This window comes from Aquila chrysaetos, chromosome 6 (genome assembly GCF_900496995.4).
Source record: "Aquila chrysaetos chrysaetos chromosome 6, bAquChr1.4, whole genome shotgun sequence".
Lineage (NCBI taxonomy): Eukaryota > Metazoa > Chordata > Aves > Accipitriformes > Accipitridae > Aquila > Aquila chrysaetos.
Genome location: NC_044009.1, coordinates 53260756 through 53281468, shown reverse-complemented (window position 1 = coordinate 53281468; position 20713 = coordinate 53260756). Strand labels below are relative to the sequence as shown.

Below are 20713 nucleotides of genomic sequence, written 5' to 3'. Positions count from 1 at the left end.
CCTCTCTCTCTTGCAGTGGTGCGCACAGACAGCCTCAAAGGCCGGAGGGGTCGCTTGCCATCCAAACCGAAGAGCCCCCAGGAGCCCTCTCCCCCCTCGCCCCCGGTGAGTCTGATCAGTGCGCTGGTGAGAGCCCATGTCGACTCCAACCCGGCTATGACCAGCCTGGACTATTCCAGGGTAAGCTGGACCGAGCTCGCGTAGGGACCTACCTGCGCCCGCCGCCCCCCCCCCCCGGCCCCGGCCCCGGGACCCCGCTGCCCCGAGCTGCCGGCTCCGGCGGAGGGCGCGGGGGGGGGGGAGAGCCCCGCCGGCGGCCGGCCGCCCCGCGGTCCCCAGCGAGGCCGAGCGGCCGGGGTCTCTGCCCCGGGGTCGGGCCGGGCGGAGGGAGCCGTCGGGGCTGCAAGAGGCCGGCTGGAAGGGGGGCTGGCGGCTTGCCGGGTTGTAGCTGGCGTCGGGGCAGCCCGGGACGTGCGCGTTACGGTGAATTTCCAGTTCCAGGCGAACCCCGACTACCAGCTGAGCGGAGACGACACCCAGCACATCCAGCAGTTCTACGATCTCCTGACCGGCTCCATGGAGATCATCCGAGGGTGGGCAGAGAAGATCCCCGGCTTCACCGATCTCCCTAAGACGGACCAGGACCTGCTCTTCGAATCCGCTTTCCTGGAGCTGTTCGTGCTGCGGCTGGCGTACAGGTGAGCGCCCGGAATCCGAGGGGGGGGAACTTCTGGGCGGCGAGGAAATCACATCCTTTCAAGGTCCGCTGGTCTGCGTTTTATTAACTCCTCGGTAATTAGGTGCCTCTTAAATCCTTCATTTATTGCTCCTCGAGTAATTAGTTGTTTAGCTTTTCTCCCCCCATCTCCTCTTTTTCTTCCTTTTTTTTCCCCCAACCTTTCTTCTCCTTTCTTTTTCTTTTTTCTCTTTCACTCTCTCTCTTTTATTTTCCTTTCCTTCTCTCTCTCTCCCCCTCCTCTTTCTCTTTTTCATCTTTTTGTCTTTCCCCTTCTCTTTCTTTTCTTTCTCTTCCTATCTGATTTTTTCTTTCTCGCTCATTCATTCTTCTGTTCGTTTTGGGGTTGTCACATTCCTTCCAGGTCAAATCCGGTGGAGGGCAAGCTTATCTTCTGCAATGGGGTAGTCCTGCACCGGTTGCAGTGCGTCCGCGGCTTTGGGGAGTGGATCGATTCCATTGTTGAATTTTCCTCCAACTTGCAAAACATGAACATCGATATCTCTGCCTTCTCTTGCATCGCTGCCCTGGCTATGGTCACAGGTCAGTGTCCCCTCTTTTCCGCTCGGCCCCACCGGGCAGCTCCTTTTCCCTGCCGCCCACCTTTCCTCTCCATGGCAGACCTGTAATGCGTCCCGCACCCTTCTCTTTTGCAGAGAGGCACGGGCTTAAAGAACCCAAGAGAGTGGAAGAACTTCAAAACAAGATTGTAAATTGTCTCAAAGACCATGTGACTTTTAATAACGGGGGGCTGAATCGCCCCAACTATTTGTCCAAACTCTTGGGGAAGCTCCCTGAACTCCGCACGCTTTGCACGCAGGGGCTGCAACGCATTTTCTACCTGAAACTGGAAGATTTGGTGCCACCGCCAGCAATAATCGACAAACTTTTTCTGGACACTTTACCTTTTTAAGACTCTTCCCGTGCACTTCCACTGAACTGAAGAGAAACTTCACCTGTCTGAAGGGGAATTCGTCTGGGCCCAAAGCAGCACCTCTGGGTGCCAGCTTCCCACCCCAAACAGTGTTGCTAACCTCCTGCGGGCAGAACGCGAGTGGGCATTTTGGCTCTGGGGCATCATGGATGCAGATCATGGACTACACAAATACCATGGTATAAACTTTTTATTATCAGCTTATAAATGAATTTATTATTAAGGACTTCTGATTAAAAAGATGAACATATCTGGCAACGCCGGGTGCGCAGCTAAGACTCATGCGGTGGCAAACAAAGTGTTAAGGTGACCCACAAGTCTCACCCTCCTAAAGACTAAAGTTTTCTGCTGTAAAAGAAAGCTGTAATATATACAAAACCTAAATGTTGCGTGGGTGGCATGTCATTAAAGAAGGCGAAGGCTTGTAAATTTATCAGATGCAGTTTGGCTTTTTAAAAATTATTCTGTGCCTATTTATGAAGAAATATGGAAAACAATTCTAAAAAAAAAAGAAAAATAAAAGCTAAACGTGTTTGCAAAAAAAAAAAAAAAAAAGGGAGAATAAAGAGAAAGAAAAATAAATCTCTCCATACCAGGAAAGCATGATGATTCTAGGGTGACAATGTTATAGGCACTTGCTATTTCAGTAATGTCTATATTCTATAAATAGTATTTCAGACACTATGTAGTCTGTTAGCTTTTATAAAGACTGGTAGTTATCTAAGCTTCAAACATTTTCTCAATTGTAAAATAGGTGGGCACAAGTATTACAAAACCCGAAATCCTCCCCAAAGGGACACATAGTGTTTGTAAACACCGTCCGACATTCCTTGTTTGTAAGTGTTGTATGTACTGTTGATGTTGATTAAAAAAGAAGTTTATATCTTGATTATTTTGTTGTCTAAAGCTAAACAAATCTTGCATGCAGCAGCTTTTGACTGTTTCCAGAGTGCTTATAATATACATAACTCCCTGGAAATTACTGAGCACTTTGAATTTTTGGTTTGTTTTGTTCCGTTTTTTTATGTCTAAAATTGTCGGTTAATATATTATTTTACGTTCGAGTAATATTTTTAATATTGCCATATTCTGTAGTATTTTTCTTTGTATATTTCCAGTATGGCACATGAGACGAGTCACTGCCTTTTTTTCTATGGTGTATGACAGTTAGAAACGCTGATTATTTTTTTTTTTTTCCTCCTGATAACTCTTTCTTTGAGAAAGACAATTTTAATGTTTACAACAATAAAACACGTAAACGAATAGAATTTCGTCTTCTTTCTGTCTAAGCGAGAAGCACCACCACCAGCATCCATTGCCCGTAAAGGACAATAGCCTCTGACAATGTAGTAATAAACCGCAAAGGCGAATGGATGGGGCAGTTCCCTTTCAGGACCGGCTGCGGCAGGACTCGCCGGCTCTGCGAGAGGAAGAGGAGGAAAACCTGAGCCTCGAAGGTTGGTCCTTTCCCCCATTCCCCCCCCCCCCCCCCCCCCGGCATCTCCCTCGGCAGCAGCCAGACCCCCGCTCCTGCGGTGCGGCATCCGTCCCTCCATCCATCTCCCCGCGCAAGCAATTAGGCAAATTTCATCGCGGGCTCCTGATGTCCCCACCTTGTCCCCCCTCATTTGAGGGAGGGCAGGAGGGATGCCTTGGTATTTTTTTTTTTGGGGGGGGGGGGGGGGCTGTGCCTGCGCTGCGGGCTGTTTGCTGCCCTCCAAAGTCTCCGGATTCCTGGAAATCTTTCCAGCAAGGCAAGGGGTTTTGCTTCGGAAACTTCCCGGGAGGTGCCGGGAGCGGTGGAGGAGGGTGTCCCCCCCCGTCCCCCCTCCCGGGGGTGCGGGTCCGGCGGCGATGGGGCTGCGGTCGGCGGCTGAGCCGCCGACCGCAGCCCCATCGCCGCCGGACCCGCACCCCCAGTTTGCTGCGGGGAGATGCAAACTGGGGGTGTGGGGGGGGGGGTTGTTGCTCGCTGGAGCGGTGATGGCCGAAAGGGACCCTTTGGGTCCGTCGGGCTGACTCGGTTAGGGGATGAATTGGTAAAAAAAAAAAAAAAAAAGAGTTGTAAGAAGGGGGATGCAGCCCCGGTGCCGGGGCGGGCGGGTGCGGCGGTAATTAGCGGGACGAAGGAGTTAGGCGCTGCTTAACTAAGGCTGAGCGAGGTCCGGAGGTGGGTATTGCCACAGGCGACGGGGGCTGAAGTCGGTCGCGACTTTAACCCTTGGGTGAAGCCTCCGCCTGCTTTCGGTTTCCCCCAGCGCTAAGCCGCTCGCCCCGAGCGCCTTCCTCGGGGTCTTTTGTAATAACTTTTCTAACACGCTTAATCCTCTACATCTGTGGGGGGAGCAGGAGCTGCCCTTCCGAGGGCAGCCATTTTACACCTGGCTTGGCTTTTCCCTCCCGGCTGCCAAGCGGTCCCAGCTTCCCGCAGGTTTCCGAGCTCTTCCCTCCACTCCGCATCCCTCCGGGTGGGCTTCGGCCAGGGCCGGGGTACCCGGTCAGCGGTGCCAAACCCTGGGAGGAACGCTTGCCTGCCTGGCCGGGAGCATCCAGGATGGGTTTGGGTAGGATTCACGGGAGGGCACTTTTCCAGGGGCTCTCTCACTCGTCTTGAGGGTATTCACCCTCAGCAGGCAGGGCGAGCTGGGGGGGGGGACCGGCTGCTGAAGTCTCCGTGCTCCCCGAGAAAGGAGTCTGCTGGCTTCCCTGTTTTGCAGAGCCCTAGGAAGGAAAGAGAGAGAAGGAAAGAAAGAAAGAAGTGCTGTATAGAGACATTGAGAGAAATGTTTGGAGTGGAAGCTCAACGCAGAGTATGGAGCTGAAGGAGTAATTTTTAAATAGTAGTATCAATGGGAGGATTTATTAAAAGATTTTACTTCTTCAGGCTTACAATATTTCGGATTAGTAACTGTCTTAATTATTTTAGCTCCCTGCCGATTAGGAAATTTGTTACTGCTTTTTCTGCTTGGCTGGTGTGAGAAGGCAGACAAAACCTGTTCTGTTTTGTTCCCGCAGGATTTCCTTTTTTGTAGTTCATTATCAGGCCGCTGGGCTGAATTGAACCTAACTTTCTTGCTTGTACAATTGCACTGTCTTCTACAGAGTTACTCCTTCGATGCACCGATGCATAAGAATGGAGTCTGTTTGCTTTATTTATCTAAAAGTCACATCTCTATTTCCAGTGAAGCCCACGCAGTTACTACGTTGTGGACTGTCTCATTGTCCCTCTCTGGAGCCGGACACCTTTCTCCTCCTGATCTGGAAGGATGAGAAGATTGTGCTAAAGCATAATTTTCCAAAATGTGCTAGGGCTTACAAACTTGACAAACAAACTGGGGGTGAATTCAGGTCAGGTGTTTGCTTATACAGTACATGGCAGTCAACTTGTGACATTTAATTTAAGCTTCATTTATCTGAGGGCCTGAATAGCGTAATGTATGCCTTGCGTGTGTTATGCTTCGAGTTCCATAAAACTGTGCTCGTCCGTAGTAATTCTGATGTAATTCACAATTGGTGACTTAGGGACAAGAAAGTGTCGCGACGTATTCTGAAACGGCCTTTCCTGAACGTAGCGCTGGGAAGATGAATTACTGCAGGCACGAGACCCGTGTAGGAGCTTTATTAGTTTTGGAATGCAATCAGCAACACTTGCTTTCTTAGTCCTTTACCTAATTATCCTCATTGCATATGTCATATACACAGAGAGCAGCCAGGAGGAATTTATGTCTCGGGTAGTCAAAGCTAGAAAATTTGTGGTTTATGTGATTTTACCCTTCTGACTTTTCTTTAGTGGTAGGAATCCCTGTACTGGCTGCATACATAAAAGCACTTTGGATGCACCTGTAGCTGATTTTTTATGTGTAAGTAAACCCACTGCTGCATAATCTGCACTTGCTGAAACGTTAGCCCTAAGTAACCTTTACAGCTGGTTGTGGTGCAGAGGGAGATGTTGGTATTCATGAATGTTTTGACATATTTGACATTTTCTATATGGTGAGCTCTTTCTCTGTTTTTCTGATTTCCTCCTGTCTTTGCTCGCCTTTTTTAGTAGTAAATACTAACCTTCACCAGACTCTTGTGGTCTGGGTTGGTTTGGAGGCAGAAGGGTGGATCTGCAAAGAAACTTGAGCTTTGTGGTTTGGGTTTGGTTTTGGTTTGGTTTGGTTTTTTTTTAATTTATTTTATTTCAAAGTATGCATCTAGGTAAATAATGGGATTATTGCATTTTAATGTGGTGCAACTATGACCAGAAGAGCTCATTTTGACAAAATAGGTGACTTGTGTTCTCTTTCAAAACAAGCACGTCTGGCATACAGATTTGTAAAAATCTGAAGCCAGGGGATTTCTGCATAACTAGAACTTAATGTAGATGCAATATAAATGTGTTAAGTTTTTTACAGTACTAGCAAGGCAGCCCTACTTAATTCAGCAAGGTGATTTGTGCTTGCTGCAGTTTCCAAATGCAATGTTTTCTGCAAAATGGAGAATGTGCCAGGCTACTGAATGACTGATGATAAAACTAATTTTGGATAAATGTAAACAATACATTTAGTTGTGTAGGCCTCACGACTATTCAGGTAATTCCTAATTTTTATGCACGTCTATAGACAGTATTCTGTACGAAACCAAATCTCCTTAGTGAATTTGGGACCTTCACTAAGATGAGAGAACTTCTGTAACGCTAGTTGGGTGTTTTGGTCACTCAATGTTTTCCTCCTCAGCTGCCTCTTTGACGATTGAGTGGCTTTCAGAACGTAGAGTTTAACGCAGATGAACGTTTCTGTTTAGGAGAAATGATACTTGAACAACTTCTGTATGTAGACACGCAGCTCTTGCGTGTAACTTCCCTTGGTGGGACGGGAGCCTGGTTCCTCCGGCTCACTGCAGTGGCGGTGATTACAGCTGTTTTTCGGTAGGCAGTGATTGTTGCCGTGTGTGCTGGGTTAATCTAAATCTCTCTAAATCGCAGCACTTCAGGTTTGGTGATTGAAGTAATGGCTTTAATAGGACAACTCTGCTCTACAGCACCGGCAAAAATAGCTTTTAATGCTTATTGCATATCTTACGAAAGGCATAGGGGCTTGCACATGTTAATAAATACTAAATAACATTACTTAGCTAATTTTCTTGACTAACTTGGTTCTCTACAAAGAGATATCAATCCAAAATTTTAATTATTCTGTCATTTTAATGTTCCATGCAAATTACACCGTATACTACAACAACCCAGTCAGAATTGCAGACAATAAAACATAGCTGTAATCCGGTTGTAAAATAAACAGCAAAAAGTCTTTTCCGCGTGTTCCCGTTCTCCAGCAAAACTGGTAAAAATGCTTGGGATTCGTAATCCTTAAATGCTGAGAAGGTGCCTACGTTTGGTTACCGAAACAGCTGCTCAGCTGGCGATTCGGTAATTGCGCGTATTTGGTCGCAGGGTGAGATGGCTCTGATGCATGCTGGGGCATGCGGCAAGGAAAAGGCTAGGCCTGCGCTGATGGCACATCTCTCTTAAATAGTTAAGGTATGTACCTTAAAACGAGAAACCCTCCAGCTTCTTCATAAAGAAATAAAGCGAAGTGACAAGCTCTGGAGCAAAACTCGAAAGGCCAACAGCGAGGGGCTCCGCTGCGGGAGGAGCGAGCGGATGCCGTCAGCCCCTCTGGAAATGTTCCGACTCCGGGGAGGGAGCGTCACCGTGAGCCAGGGACGGGCTCAGGTCATGGCGCGGGGAGAGGAACCACCGCTAAAATAGGATGGGTCTGCCTTTCAGATCAAAAGCAGTATCTTAGTTTCCGCTCGGTCGTACTCGGTCCGGCCTTGGGAGGCAGAGAACAGCCACGACGTTTGACGGCCGAGGCGTCAGGACACAGGGATGCTGTGTCCCGGCGGATCCTCCCGCACGGGGCGAGGAGGGAGCAGCAGCCGGACCCCGCTCGGGGCTGGCAGGAGGACCATATGGCCGCAGCGGGGTCCGCTCCGCCGGCCGCAGCGGGCGCTCGGCAGCTTTACAGCAGTCGTCCCTGTGCCTGTTAGGCTGCTTAAACGCGCTCCCGGGAAACTGTAAGCACGAGCGTTTTGAAAGAAAAAGGTGCAAACTGCGAGTCCCCTCGGTGCGCGGCGGCAGGTGCCACGCTTCTCTCGGGGGCACCTGCAATCCCTTCTCGGCAGAGCTCCGTCGGGAGGTCCTGCCGGCGATTCGGTACCTCTAACGCGCAGGGATCGCTCTCTTTTTTAACACTGGCGTGGCTAATTCTGCAGGATTGCTTCTCTTTAAGACCACCCCTGGGTTTGTACAGGTTGACATTTCTTCGTCGCAGATATTTCTCCCGTTTTTTATCTCCGCTTACTCCTTGCCGGCTGCCACGACAGCTCCTCGCCCCCGGGCGGGAGGGCAGGCGAGCAGCTCTCCCTGGCAGCGATGGCAAGGTCGCTTTGCTTCCCGAGGCTGCCGGGGTGGGTGCTCCCCGCTCCCTGCCCTCTCCCTGGCGTGGGACGCGGCCGGAGCCCGAGGTGCCCCCCATGCCTGGGGGGGCTGGGATGGGATGGGGCATCCAGCGGCAGGGCAAGGCGCTGCCTCCGTGCTCCCAGCTTTGCAAAGCGCGGCTTAGCGAGTATCCTCGCAAACTCTGGGGGTTTTTAGTAGCGCTCTCCAGTTCTGAAAGTCCTTTACGTAAGCAGCCATACCGTCGTTAAGTTGTTGGGTGATTTTGTTTCGGAGCCGTTTAAGTAGTTTAGGATCCTCGGTTCTGACAATTTTGCTCTCCTGTTATAGGAAATTGCAAACGTAGAAGTGTAAAAGCAGGAAGATGCTGAGTCCACGGAAACAGAACTCGCTGCTCCTGCAAATAGTGCTTTTTGTGTGGTTTTGTAACTGAAGTTACTTAGCGAAGGTTCGGGACTATCGTATTTTCAAAAGACAACATTTCCCTACAGCTGCAGTTAAAAATTTTGAGAAGCGAAGTGACTAGATGCTATAGCGTAGGTTTTTTTCTGTTTTACTGCAAAATCGGGTATCTCCCTGAATGATGTGTCCAAATAACATGGATATGATTCTCGAGGAGTGACGTGACTCCCAGTATCCGGCTATGAATTTTGCTTTACAACAGGAGTCTGATTTTACAAACCTGAGGCACATGAGTATGCTGGCATTAATAAACTGCTGAAACTAAGGACTTGTTAGCATAGCATCGTACCATTACATGTCTCTCTCTCTCTCTCTCTCTCTCTCTCTCTCTCTCTCTCTCTCTCTCTCACATGTAAATGGTAAAGGCTCCCAAAGAATACAAACCCCAAATCATGTATTTATGATATTTATAGCAAGAATAATCTACTGTGTAACTGAGAGCATAAGCAAGGACAATAAAACACAGTTGTGCCTATTACAAATTAATTTCAAGTCATATACTGTTGTCTTTTCTCCTGAAAAACCTCTATAAAAATGAATCTTTGTGCTAATTCCTGAAGATGGAGCTTATAGAACTTAAAGAACTGTAAAATTTTTACTTCATTTCATTTCCTAACAAAAACAAATAAATTTCATGTGTTCACATTACTCCTGTAATAATTTGTAAGTGAGCAATATAGCTGTGACTGAGAAATATGTATTTCCTGCAGTACACTTGTTTTAGAGTTGTATTTTTAGCAGATTTTCAAAACAAATATGAAATAATGGCATCAAGTTATTTGGAAAATGTTATTGATATTAGCTAAAACAGAGAGAGATGTTTAGCTAAAAGTAACTACAAACAGCTGCTATCTATGCCTCGTTAAAATGTTAGGAAAGAAAGTTGTGGGTTCAGTAAACAAGGGGCTAGATAGAAACCATTACATTTGTAATCCTAGAAATACCTGTGCTGTGGAAACTTTGAGCAGGTTTATTTTCTATCACAATCAGAGGATGTACAAGCCCTGAGAACATTTACAGATGTTTCTGCGCTGGAGGGCAATTTCAGAAAGAAATCCTGCATTCTTTTTATTCGTATATCCACGTTCCTTTACAAGTTAAGCAAATATTTAATTGGGATGAGTACTGCTGTGTTATTTATTCAGACAAACATGAAAATAAAATAGGAGTTGTTAGTTCTTTTAATGCAGGAGAAACCATGCCATCAAATCCACTGTTTTAGACCGAATTACAAATCGGTGCGTGGCAATGCAGAAGGTGGCAACATATTTGAACTTGTAATGCAGTGCCTCACAAAATCTCACTTGAAAGATTAATGAGAAGGGGCCAGGCTGTTAGCACTGTGCACGGCTGGAAGCCGGCCGAAGGACCAGGAGCGGAGCACCCAGGTACTGCTGGGTCTGGGTGAGGCTTCCAGGGACGCTGTGACAGCCTTTGGCGTTAAGCTCAGGGTGTTCGAGCATCTGCCCCGATGATTTGGAAGACAAACAGCAAGTGTGTCCCATTTTTAGATGAAATTAAAGTGGTTGGGGTTTTTTTGTTTGCTTGTTTGGGTTTATTTTTATTGGTTGTTCCCCCCCCCCCCCCCCCCCCCAAAAAAAAAAAAAAAAAAATCAGGACAGTTAGAGATTACCAATATATATGTATATACATGGCCCTACAGAAATTGGTAAGTGAATGCAACCTGCTCTGACTCCCTGAGACAAGCCGGGCCTAGGAATTAGGGCCACGCTCAGGATGACTTTATTTTTCAGATTAACTCTTACTTTGCTCTCTAGTGCAGAAATAGTGCAGGCCACAGATACTAGTGAGAAGGAAGTAATTTTAAAGGAAAGATGTTAAGTCAGAGCTGGAAGGAAATGTAAGAGTTTAATGAGCTTGTCGTGGGGCATGCAGACAAAATTCAAATCGGAAATGTGCTTTGAGGCGAAGAGGTGAGATGGAGCAGCCCAGGAAGGCTCCACGTGCAGGAGGCCAGCAGAATAAATGCTGAGTAGCCTGTTTAAATGTGGTGATTGTATTTGTGATAGAGTCAATATTAACATTTCTGTTAAACTCATACTGTCGCTCCTGCTAGTGCAGGACTGTTTTCTGTACTGCTCGTGGCTGTTTGCTGAAGCCAGCAGCTATAAAGTACAGCAGGTGATGAAAGCGAGCATGTCATAACCGTAAACTGCTCAAACTTTCCCATTTAACCCAAGCAGGTTTTGCCCGTATGCTTTTTCATGGATTCTGTTTGGTCAACAGGCTCTTTGCGTGGATATTTCTCTGGATCTGATTTTAATGAGAAAAATAATTCAGGTGTGGCCGCTATTAGCTCATGGAGAATATTTAGTGCCAACTCATAAACCCCTTGGAAAACTGATTTTAAAATGAAGGCGTTAATATAGCTCTAAGCATGTTGTTGCAGAAATGTATAATTTTACTCGCTGCCATTTGAAAAGACTTGTTTTCAAATCCTGCTCAAGCCACAAACAGAAGTGATCTTGAGAGTCCTCCTAATCCCTACTGGATAGCCCTCTGTTTCATAAACAATAATAAAACCTCTCTGCCACACGGTTTGGCACAGCGAGGCACAATTGGCAGCTTCTCCGCAGCAGAGGGCTGGGGCTGGGTGAGCAGATGTGTTGCAAGTCTGCTCCATGGTGCAGCGGCACAGCTGTGCGAGCAGGCTTGTACAACAAATGGATGCGTGGGCTTGGCTCCAGTTTGCGGTTCCTCCAGCTAGGCATCTTGGAAGCAGTAGAATCTATAAAGGTAAGGTATTAGCCAGTGCTTTTTCTTTGCAGTATTTGCAAATAGCAGCGTAAACAGGTGATACTGCAGAACTGTCTTTAATGAATGTGTTTTGCATAAACAGTTGTATTGGAAGGTAATGGGAAAAAAGGAACAGTCGTTCATGTAAAAACTACTTACTAATTAAGCTCGAGAAATTCTATGGAAAACTGAAAGCGGTGATTTTTGTACATTAACAATGGTTCACTTCCAGTGGTGCTTTGCTAATACCAAATGCAGATGTGCTCCTCTAACCCTTTCTCTGAGTGGAGGGGTGACATCCCTGCAGCGATGGACTGTGAAAGCCCGGGACCAAGGAGACATGGCTTCGCGATGTGTTCGTTCCCTTACCTGCGGCATTAAATCTCCACGCACCTGGAGATCGGCGCACCTGCCAAAAGCATAGCGTCTGTGCACCGGGAGCGTCGAGGCCTTGGCACAGAATTCAGACGTGGGGTTACCTTCATGCTCCGCGAATAGCTCTGGAATTGACTCAGCTATTCACGCACCCGACGTGGATCCCGTGTCTTTGGTCAATTTTAACCGGACACGACGGTCCTGCGATCCCGGCGCGGGAGGACTGTGCTGGCGGCGGTGGCCGGCCGGGGCGCAGCGCCTGGGATCGTACGTGCCGTCAGGGGAGGGCAGATGCTCGGGAGAAATAACGCGTCCATGTCAGCAGCCCTTCTGTCTTGCGTTGGTTTTGGCAGCTCCTGCGACATCGAGGGAGAGCAGTACCTGGCCACCGCTAATACAGCGAGCAGGATAAAGTCAGAAATGTAAATGAGCCCTTGCAGAAGGGAGCTGAAATCTGAATTTTTTGCTGATCCTCTTTGCAGGTGTCTCCACTGCTGGGCTCTTGTGAAGTTTACATTCCCTGTAAATGTATTAAAATGTGTGACTTCATTTGTTAACTCATCTTTTCTCTAAGGTGTTTGCAAAGCCGATGACCTTCTTTGCAGGAATGTGTGATAGACAGAGCTGTTAGAGGATGGCTGCGTTTTCCAACTCTTTCACAGACGGTGAACCTTGGCTGTATGCTTTGTGCCTTTTTGGGTTTTTTTTTTGGGTTTGCTTTTTTTTATTTCCCCAGGTAAAGCTCGCTGAAAGCCAAGACACATGACTTTCCTCAGCAGAACCAGGGCAGTCTGCCAGCATTGGTCCGGACTACAGGGCAAGTTTGGTTGGGCAGATGCAGCAGTTAAGGGAAATATCCCACGTAACCCTCCAGTCCCAGTCCCTCCTTCAGTGACAAAACAGCATTTGCTGTACTGTCAAAACTAAGGCGGTTTTACCTAACAAGATGGGGAGAAAAAGTGCCTTCTCTATGACTTACTGAGGTTTTTTCATAATTTTAATCAAGTGAGTTAACACTTGGATAAAGGGAAAGCTTTACTTTCAATTGTCTGTCCATGTTTTAATTTTAGGGTTTTTTCTGCACCATGGCAGTAGTTAGTCTCATGTGTCAAAGGCTGTTTCCACAATTATGGTTTGCCTAATGGTCCTTTTGTTATAATTCATAGGCTAATAGAAGTCAGGGATGGAAAAGACCTATTAGATTATTGAGTCAATGCCCTGCAAATGCAGGATATAATCTCCTAGATAGAGGATGTATCGGATATTATTAAACAGATTTTACACTTGATCTTAGCTAAATTATGGTTAGTAGTCATTCGATTCCTTGAACGGTGTAATAACAATAGCTTAATTTCAGGTTTTGGGAGAGTATATCTGTATTTAAGTTTACCATTTGGCATTTCTCTGTATTGCCTGTAGATGTGCATACTTTCTGAAGGAAAGATTATATATTCCTACCAGACAGCAGTGTGGGGGGAAAAAACCCCACCAAAATCCATCAAATATCTCTAAAATAGCCTTTATATTTTCCTGGGTTAAAGCAGTGCAAAATATCAACTTTGTAGGGAAAAGAAAGCTGAAGAAGGAAAAAATCCTCATCGACATAAGCATCAGCAGTAAATCTTTATGAAACCCAGCTGGTTTTGCTTTGGTTTTGAGCTGAACTCTGAATGCCTCTGGGTTTGGGCACAAGTGAACTCAAAATATTAAGGGAGACTCACTTAAAAAAAAAAAACAAACCCACAAAAACCCAAAACAAACCCCCAAACCCCCAAATCCACACAGAACGGACCTACACAAACCTACCTTAATGATTTCATCTAGAGATGTTCGGTTGAGGCAAGAGCAACCACCTTGCCCAAGTCCCCAGCGGGAGCAGGCTGGGGACGTGCCGGGCTGTGCCGTGTTGGGGATCTTGCAGGCAGGAGCTGCAGGCAGGCAGGCAGGCAGGAGAGGGAAGGCAGCCGTCCCGCCTTGGGGCGGGGGGGCTTGTCCGCTGAATGGGTGCTCCGTTCTCCACCGCTCCAGCTAGATCCCTCTTCTGCTCAGGTAGGTGTTTCCAGCAAGGCTGCCTGGCTGCCCGCAACGAAGCTGTTGCTTTTAACGAAGCAAATACACGTCAGCCACGGCCAAGAGACCCAAAGTCCTGCTAACTTCTGAAAGCAGACACGTGGCAGTGTTTGAGCCCCGGCTTCCTTACTTTAGCCTCGTTAAGACCACATGGCTCACGCTAACGAACTGACAGGAGAACTGTCCGTGTAGTCACCTTGCGTTCTGAGTACGTGGACCCGAGGCAATGGGGGTGTTTTAGCACTGAGTGCCTCCGTAAGGCGTTGCTGAAGCCCGACGTTGCAGGAGGATCACCTGCCGTCTGTCCTGCTTCTGCTGAGCCGGAGGTCGTCAAGGTAAGAACCACTAAGGCTTGAGCGGAAACCTGACGTGCTGAGTGGTAATACTGCGTTTGTTATCTTCTTGGGTACTGCTGTGTAATTATGTATTCCCCATTTCTGTTTCCTATTTTCAATTTTTTAACTTTCATGGGACTGTTTAGAAGAATCAACGTAATTAACGTGCAGGATGCAACTGGTCTGCCTTCAGCTCCTCCTTTACCTAACAACCTTTTTTTCTCTGTTTCTTTTGGTTCGTGGTGAGGTATTTGAATAATGCCCCGTGTGTGCTCAGTGCGTGATGAACATCCGACTGCGATGTGTCTCAACCTGTCAGCTCCGCACAACTGCCAGCAAGGTCTGGGTTACTCCTCGTTGTTTGAGAAGGTCTGAAGAAGTGGTCCTTGTTTGAGTGGGGTAAATTAAACGTCTTTCCTTCTGTCACTTACATGAACTGATGTAATACACAGGCGGGTGAGGCTGATCTGCTTCCATCCAAAGAACTCGGGAACAGGACCGGTGCTGTTTTAAGCAATGTCTCCCTGTCTTGGGATAAAGCAACTGTAGTGAGGGAGTCATCCCACAGTTTGGGAAGCATTTGGAAAAACAAGAGCTGGAATGGGAAGGGCATGTTGACTTAAAGGGCTGTAATTAAAAGATGGATAGGCTTTGTTGACTTGGAAAGCTGTAATTTAAAGATGGATAGGTTTCCTCCAGGACAAAGACAAGGTGCAATTCTTCAGGTTTGAAAAACTGCCTATTCTACTTGAAGTTCTTCATTGGTGGGCTCTTGATCAAACCCCGTTATATAGTTAAAGATAGCCACCCGCATTGCTCTTCTTTGTCTGTGTATTAGATTATGCCCAGTCTTAGCTGCTTTTTCCAGGCAGTCTTCTGAAGGCCTCTAGTACTAAATCTGTGGGATTTACAGTAAATCTTCTGTCAGTTGTTGTCAGATCTTCCTTGCAACAGATTTCCCCGATGATAGTGCTGCAGGGCGTGCAAGGAGACCTTGGTAGCTATGACACGGTTGTGAGAACGTGGCGGTGTCCTTGCTGAGAGTCGGAGGCATGGTGTAAGTGATGGGGGCTCAGCTGATAGCTGAAGGGTCTGTGCCCATGCCTGTGGAGGCTGAAGTTGCATGCCCAGCCAATGGACACCTCTTGTTAGATTTTTTTTTTTTTTTGGCATACTTCAACTGAACTGAGTTTGATTACGTAAAGTTAATACATGACAAGAATTTGTCCTCCAAGTTATTCTCAGTACTGTTTTCATCTGCTTTTCCTATAATAAATTTCTTCTGTAGTACATTCGTAAGAGCGTCTGGCCGTTCTGCTGTTAAAAAACAGTTGTCATCAAATACGTGGGAAAACTTGGAACATAAACATGAGCATTGCAAAGACTGAGGAGAAAGTTTTGAGGCTTTTAGGTGGAATTGTAGAAGTAGAAATTATTACAGGAATGGGTTTATGTACTTTATAATCTCATCCATCTAAAGAGAGAAGTCTGTAACATATTATTTTACAGCATTTTTCTTCCTGTGACTATTACTTCAGGAACCCTTCTGAGCCTAACAGGTACTCTCTTGAAGAGAACAACATAGTATTGTTTCTTGAGAGTTATGTTAAGTACAAAACCCATAATATATATCAAAATGCAACTTTTAAACCGAGATTTTTTTTTTTTTTTTTTTTTTTTTTTTTGAAAAGTGAGTAGCGACTCTGGGTACCTGCATCTAGACATGTTAGAGATATGACTAGTTTCTGGGAGGATACGTATAAGGAGTCCTCTACCATTAAGATATTCTGAAGTTACAGGCATAAAAATGCTCACCGTTCATGAAAATGTAAGCTTATCATCTTGGCTGGATTGATGAACAAGCAGAAGGACTTTTTACAACGTCCACGTGTTCCTAGGTTTTCCTATAGTTGCTATGAAGTGCATTGATTTTTATACAAAAGGATTTGGTTTCAAGTACGTTATTTCAAATATGAAGAGGCTATCTGTGATGCTGGTTATTCCCTCTTCCTTGGTTGGCAGTTTCTGCAGCTGATCTGCACAGTACCGAGGTGACGGTGAGGAAGGAAGCACAAAAAGAGTAAGGTAGTGCTTATACTTCACATAAGTAAAATGGTGATTTTCCTGATCAGCAGTAAGGAGTGCTTGGAAAAACGTGCACAGGGGACATCTCTCTGCATGGCACAGAAAGGGTTTTCTACATCGTGAGCACATTCCCCCTGTAGCAGGTACGCTTACGGAGACTTCACAATGCCCTTTACCTGTCAAACTGTATTTGATCGAAGTTTTCCTCCTCAGGGTCTATAATAAGCTTTAAAAACAATATATGAAATATGCCTTGAGGACCGCAAAACATTGGAAGCCAGGGTTCCTGAAGCATTAATAGGGGAAAAAGTGATGCATCTCCTGAAGCCATTTGTATTTACCCACTGTTGCAGTGTGTCTGAGAAGCATGTAGTACAGTATGCCTATCGGCAATGGAAGTCTGTTTTGGTTTGGGGTCAGAAAGAATGGGTCTTTCTCTTCTTTTACTGATTGCCCTACCTGGACAGTAACTAGACAAACATTTACAACTCAGATGATGTAATGCAATTAAGACTCTCTAGTAACAATCTGATTTGCCTATCTCATTATAGAGAGTGACACCATTACAAGACATGTGTTGAAGCTTTCAAAATGATTATGGTACGTGAAAATACGAAGGACATGGATGATAAAATTTGTTAAGATCTTAGATGCCTGCTGTGGAAGTGTTGTGCACAGATTCTCATGAACAGCTTTGTCCTGTAGCTGTCTTGGGAGAAAAAGAGCAGATTATGAAGGACTAAGTTGGAGCTAGAATTAACATTCTAGCTTGAGGTTTAATTGCATTTATTAATAGGAATAGGGGCTACTTTTTTTTCTTTTTTAAATTGAAGCCAAAATCTGAGAGAAAACTTCTAAAAAAAGTTTGCTTCTGTTTTCCTGATATATGTACATGTATCAGGAGTAAAACGTAGGATGAGTGCACAGCGTAAGATATTTCACATTTTTGTATTCCTTGCACTTGGAGAGCAGTCGGGGCTGATCAGCTCTTAGGGTGAGATCAGACAGTTATGAAGTTGCTTTAATACATCTTCTGCTCCCTATACTCGGGGGGGGGGAGGCAAGAACAGCCTTGACTTTCAGGGCAAGACTTCCCCGTCACTAACAGATGGAAGCTGCAGCGGACGGGACGCCTCGGGGTAGGCGGTGGTGGCACTGGGGCGAGCGCTGGGGATGCCCCTGATGTCCGTGGCAGCAGAGACTGCAGACAGCCCCAGGTTTCTTGCAGCTGGGGAGCGCTGGGAATTACTGGAGGTAAGCACGGCTAGCGTTGCTATTGCCTGTCTCTGGGCTTAGTTTTGCACCCTTGGTTTTGAGACCCTTCATCCCGACGCACCCGTGGTGAAGTTTCCCTGGGATGTGTACCAGGCAGATGAAACCCCATCTTATGCCGCTCCATTCCCATGGAAGCTCTTGTGTAAATCAAAACCACGCTCTTGCTGCAGGTGCAGCACTCCACTTTTCTCCAGCCCAGTATCTATTTGCAGTACTCATTACAACAACCTTTCTTTTTTTGATGCCATAAGTGAAACCTGTGTCTTTTTTCACTACTCATAAATAATATTACAGTAACAATTGCTGTTCCATGCAGAAGGAGAAAAATCTAACTAATGAGAGATTTCCAGTTCCAGGTTTCTAAAGGGCAGTTGCTGTAAACATCTATGAGGCAAAAGTAATTAAACACAAATTACAAAAAATACTTCTGCGTGTTTAATTTTGGGGCTGAGAAGCCAAGAAAGACTCTCTGCACAGACATGGCTATGGCATAGGATTTTATAGACGAGAATCTTGTACAATATTTTCAGCGTTAGAACTATTGAAGCAGTAAGTTGAGTACTCTTGCACTACTAGGACTGGCAAATTTATGGCCTGGCCACCTCCTTTATCTCAGTAGAAAACCATATAAATTACAAAACAAGGCTGTTTGTTATTTTCATGTTTTTTAATTTAAGGTCCATGCCTGACCTGTTTAAAACACTGCAGTGGAAGTTAAGGTATAGAAACGATACGCTGCCTGTAATATTTCTCGCTGTATCGAGTTTGACCTTGTTTTGTTAGACCTGATTTTTAATACGGTGGCAGCACTTGCCTTGTGATAAAAATGGTACTTTATCCTGACAACTGGGGCTAGTTCTTCTGGGAAAGCAGCGAGTGATCCTGCTGACCTAATAGGAGACTCTGCTTGCTGACTGCGCCTTTCGGATGCTAAAGGGCACGTGTGGCTCCTCAGACCCGCAGGCACGGGTGGATGCAGGCTCCTCGGGGCAGGGGCTCTGTGATCCTCCCCCAGGAGAGCAGAAGCTATCAATCTTAAGGGGAAATAGTTTTGGTTGGTGTTAATAAAGCTAAAGGCCAAGAGCAGAGGCAGCTAGATGAGAGTCTGTGGGAGGCAGGTGTCGGAGCCCCTCTGCCCACCGCCTGCCCGGACGGTGGAGTTCCTCAGGATGTGCAGAATATCCAGAAATTCAACCGCAACCTTCTCGGATGCGATCGCTTACCTGCCTGCCTTACGATTGGCATTTGTGCTGCCTTGCTCTAGCGACAATACCGGCACATAAGCTTGTTTTCTGTTCTGTATTCTGTGCGTTGTCCCGGATAACGTGAGCCGATGTACACGTACTGTATATATTGAGGCTGTGGGCTCAGAAATCAGACATGTGGCCGCATCATCTTTGATAATATCTAATGGAAATGTTCATTTTGGCAAGTGAAATGCAAAGAGCTTTCCGTTGCTTAATGAATGACTAGGCTTACTGTGTCTCTAGCTAACTTGCAAATATTTTTCTTTGGCAAGGTAAACTTCTTTTTTTTTTTCTGCAATGTATGAGGTTCAAAGCTATGGGCCAGTCCTCATCCTGAAATGAGCAACAAGACATTTCCCCAAATCAATGAGAGCAAAGCTGGGATGCAACTAGTAATGTGAAATTTTTGGTTTATTTTTTTCGATGAGATTGTTTTAGCGTGCTTGGTTACATTTGGAGGTGTATGGTTACATTTGGAAGTATATGCTTAATTCTTATGTGGGCAGTCTTTAGCTTCAGTAGGAACTTGCACCAGTAGTGAATAAATTAAAATGGAAGTTTTGGAGTCTGATTTTTCTCTATTCAAAAGGATTAATAATTTATTAAATAATTTAAGTAATTTATTAATCCTCAAGATTAAGAAATACAGTTTAAGCACACAAATTACAAATAGAGTTTAGGTGTACAAACACTAAGATTAAGCTGTAAATGCCAGTTTCTCTGTTGTGGATCTTGAAATTTGAAGATTTCACAGAGGAGTTAACCATCAGTCTCATAGCTTCTAAGTTGTTACAGGCACTTGCTCATTGCTCAACTTTTCTCTAAGGACTTATCGAAGGTGGTTTTCCCAGCCCCGTAGTCTGATCCCCTTAGCAGGTGATGAAGTGCACCCTTTGGAACAAGCCCTGATCACGAGGTAAGGAGGTGGTCCTTGCTGTGGCCTGGGTTCTCCTTTTTTCCTCCATCGACAGCAGATGGATTTATTTTTAACTACTCATTCCTATGGTAATCTCTCTCCTGGTTAATCCTGTTTGGAAATAGAAATGTGCTCACTGAAATTTCATATATTTAGAAATAGCATCCCCCAAGAAAGATGTATGTAATGTGGAAGAGTAGCCTTTAAAATATATAGCCATGTATTAGGAAAGCAAAAAGGCTGACTTATCCATAGTCTTGCACGCGTTTGTCGAGACTTTACCATGTCTCGATACAAGCTCTTAAAGGTAGCTGTAGAGTCGTAGCTTCCCAACCTGCCTTAATTCCCTGGCTCCAAATGCAAAGCGAGCGCACAATTTAGGAGCCCTCCCTGGACCGGGGGCTCTTCTGGGGGCGATTCTCCCTCGACGGCTGTGCCGGGGGCAATTGCCACCCCGCGCTCCCGCTCGGAGCAGGGCTGAGTCCCGCTGGGTTGGCTCGGGCTCGGGCGGTTGGCAGGGCTCGGCCAGCCCATGGCCGACTTTTCCAGTTCAACTCATGGTATGAAAGTTCTTCCTGGAAATCAAACCAGCTCCTGCCTACAAATGTTTAACAAACATTCGGGGAATAAATCCACAAGCGTTATTTAATTACATTGAAGCTATGACTTGGCCTGTGGATATCGCCTGCGGTGTTTGAAGACTGACTACCTATCAGGTAGTTGTTATTCCTGATAGGTAGCTGGTTCTTGTTTAGAAGAATTTGACAATTTATTTCCACTGACTAATTGGACTAGGAATATGAGTACTCTCACTCTTTGGCCTTTCAGAATAGATTATCTGCAGTGACTAGAAGAACTAAATATTAATCCATGTATAGCTTTATAATGCAAATTTGATTTTTAGTTTTACATGGTGCTCTGCCACAGTTTAAAAAAACAACCACAACCCAAACCACAGTAGATCTACTCACCCTCTTGATATTTAAATAATGCATAATGTGGATAATACAGACCCTTTCTTGTTTTGTAGTAATTAGTTTTGAGAAGTCATCTAATGTAAACTAACTCTGCTATGAAGC

At 45.8% G+C, this 20713-nt stretch overlaps 1 protein-coding gene across 2 annotated transcripts in view; it reads left to right on the top strand.

Annotated features, from left to right (window-relative positions):
• NR4A2 (nuclear receptor subfamily 4 group A member 2) overlaps window positions 1-2933 on the top strand; it is a 33307-nt gene extending 30374 nt beyond the window's left edge. For both annotated transcript variants that reach the window (XM_030017339.2, XM_030017338.2), the window contains 4 exons: window positions 17-180; window positions 496-698; window positions 1101-1279; window positions 1393-2933. In XM_030017339.2, coding sequence (XP_029873199.1) covers window positions 17-180; window positions 496-698; window positions 1101-1279; window positions 1393-1649 — 803 coding nt within the window. In that variant the 3' untranslated portion in view covers window positions 1650-2933. The remainder of the gene's footprint in view (window positions 1-16; window positions 181-495; window positions 699-1100; window positions 1280-1392) is intronic.
• Window positions 2934-20713: the final 17780 nt, after the last annotated feature.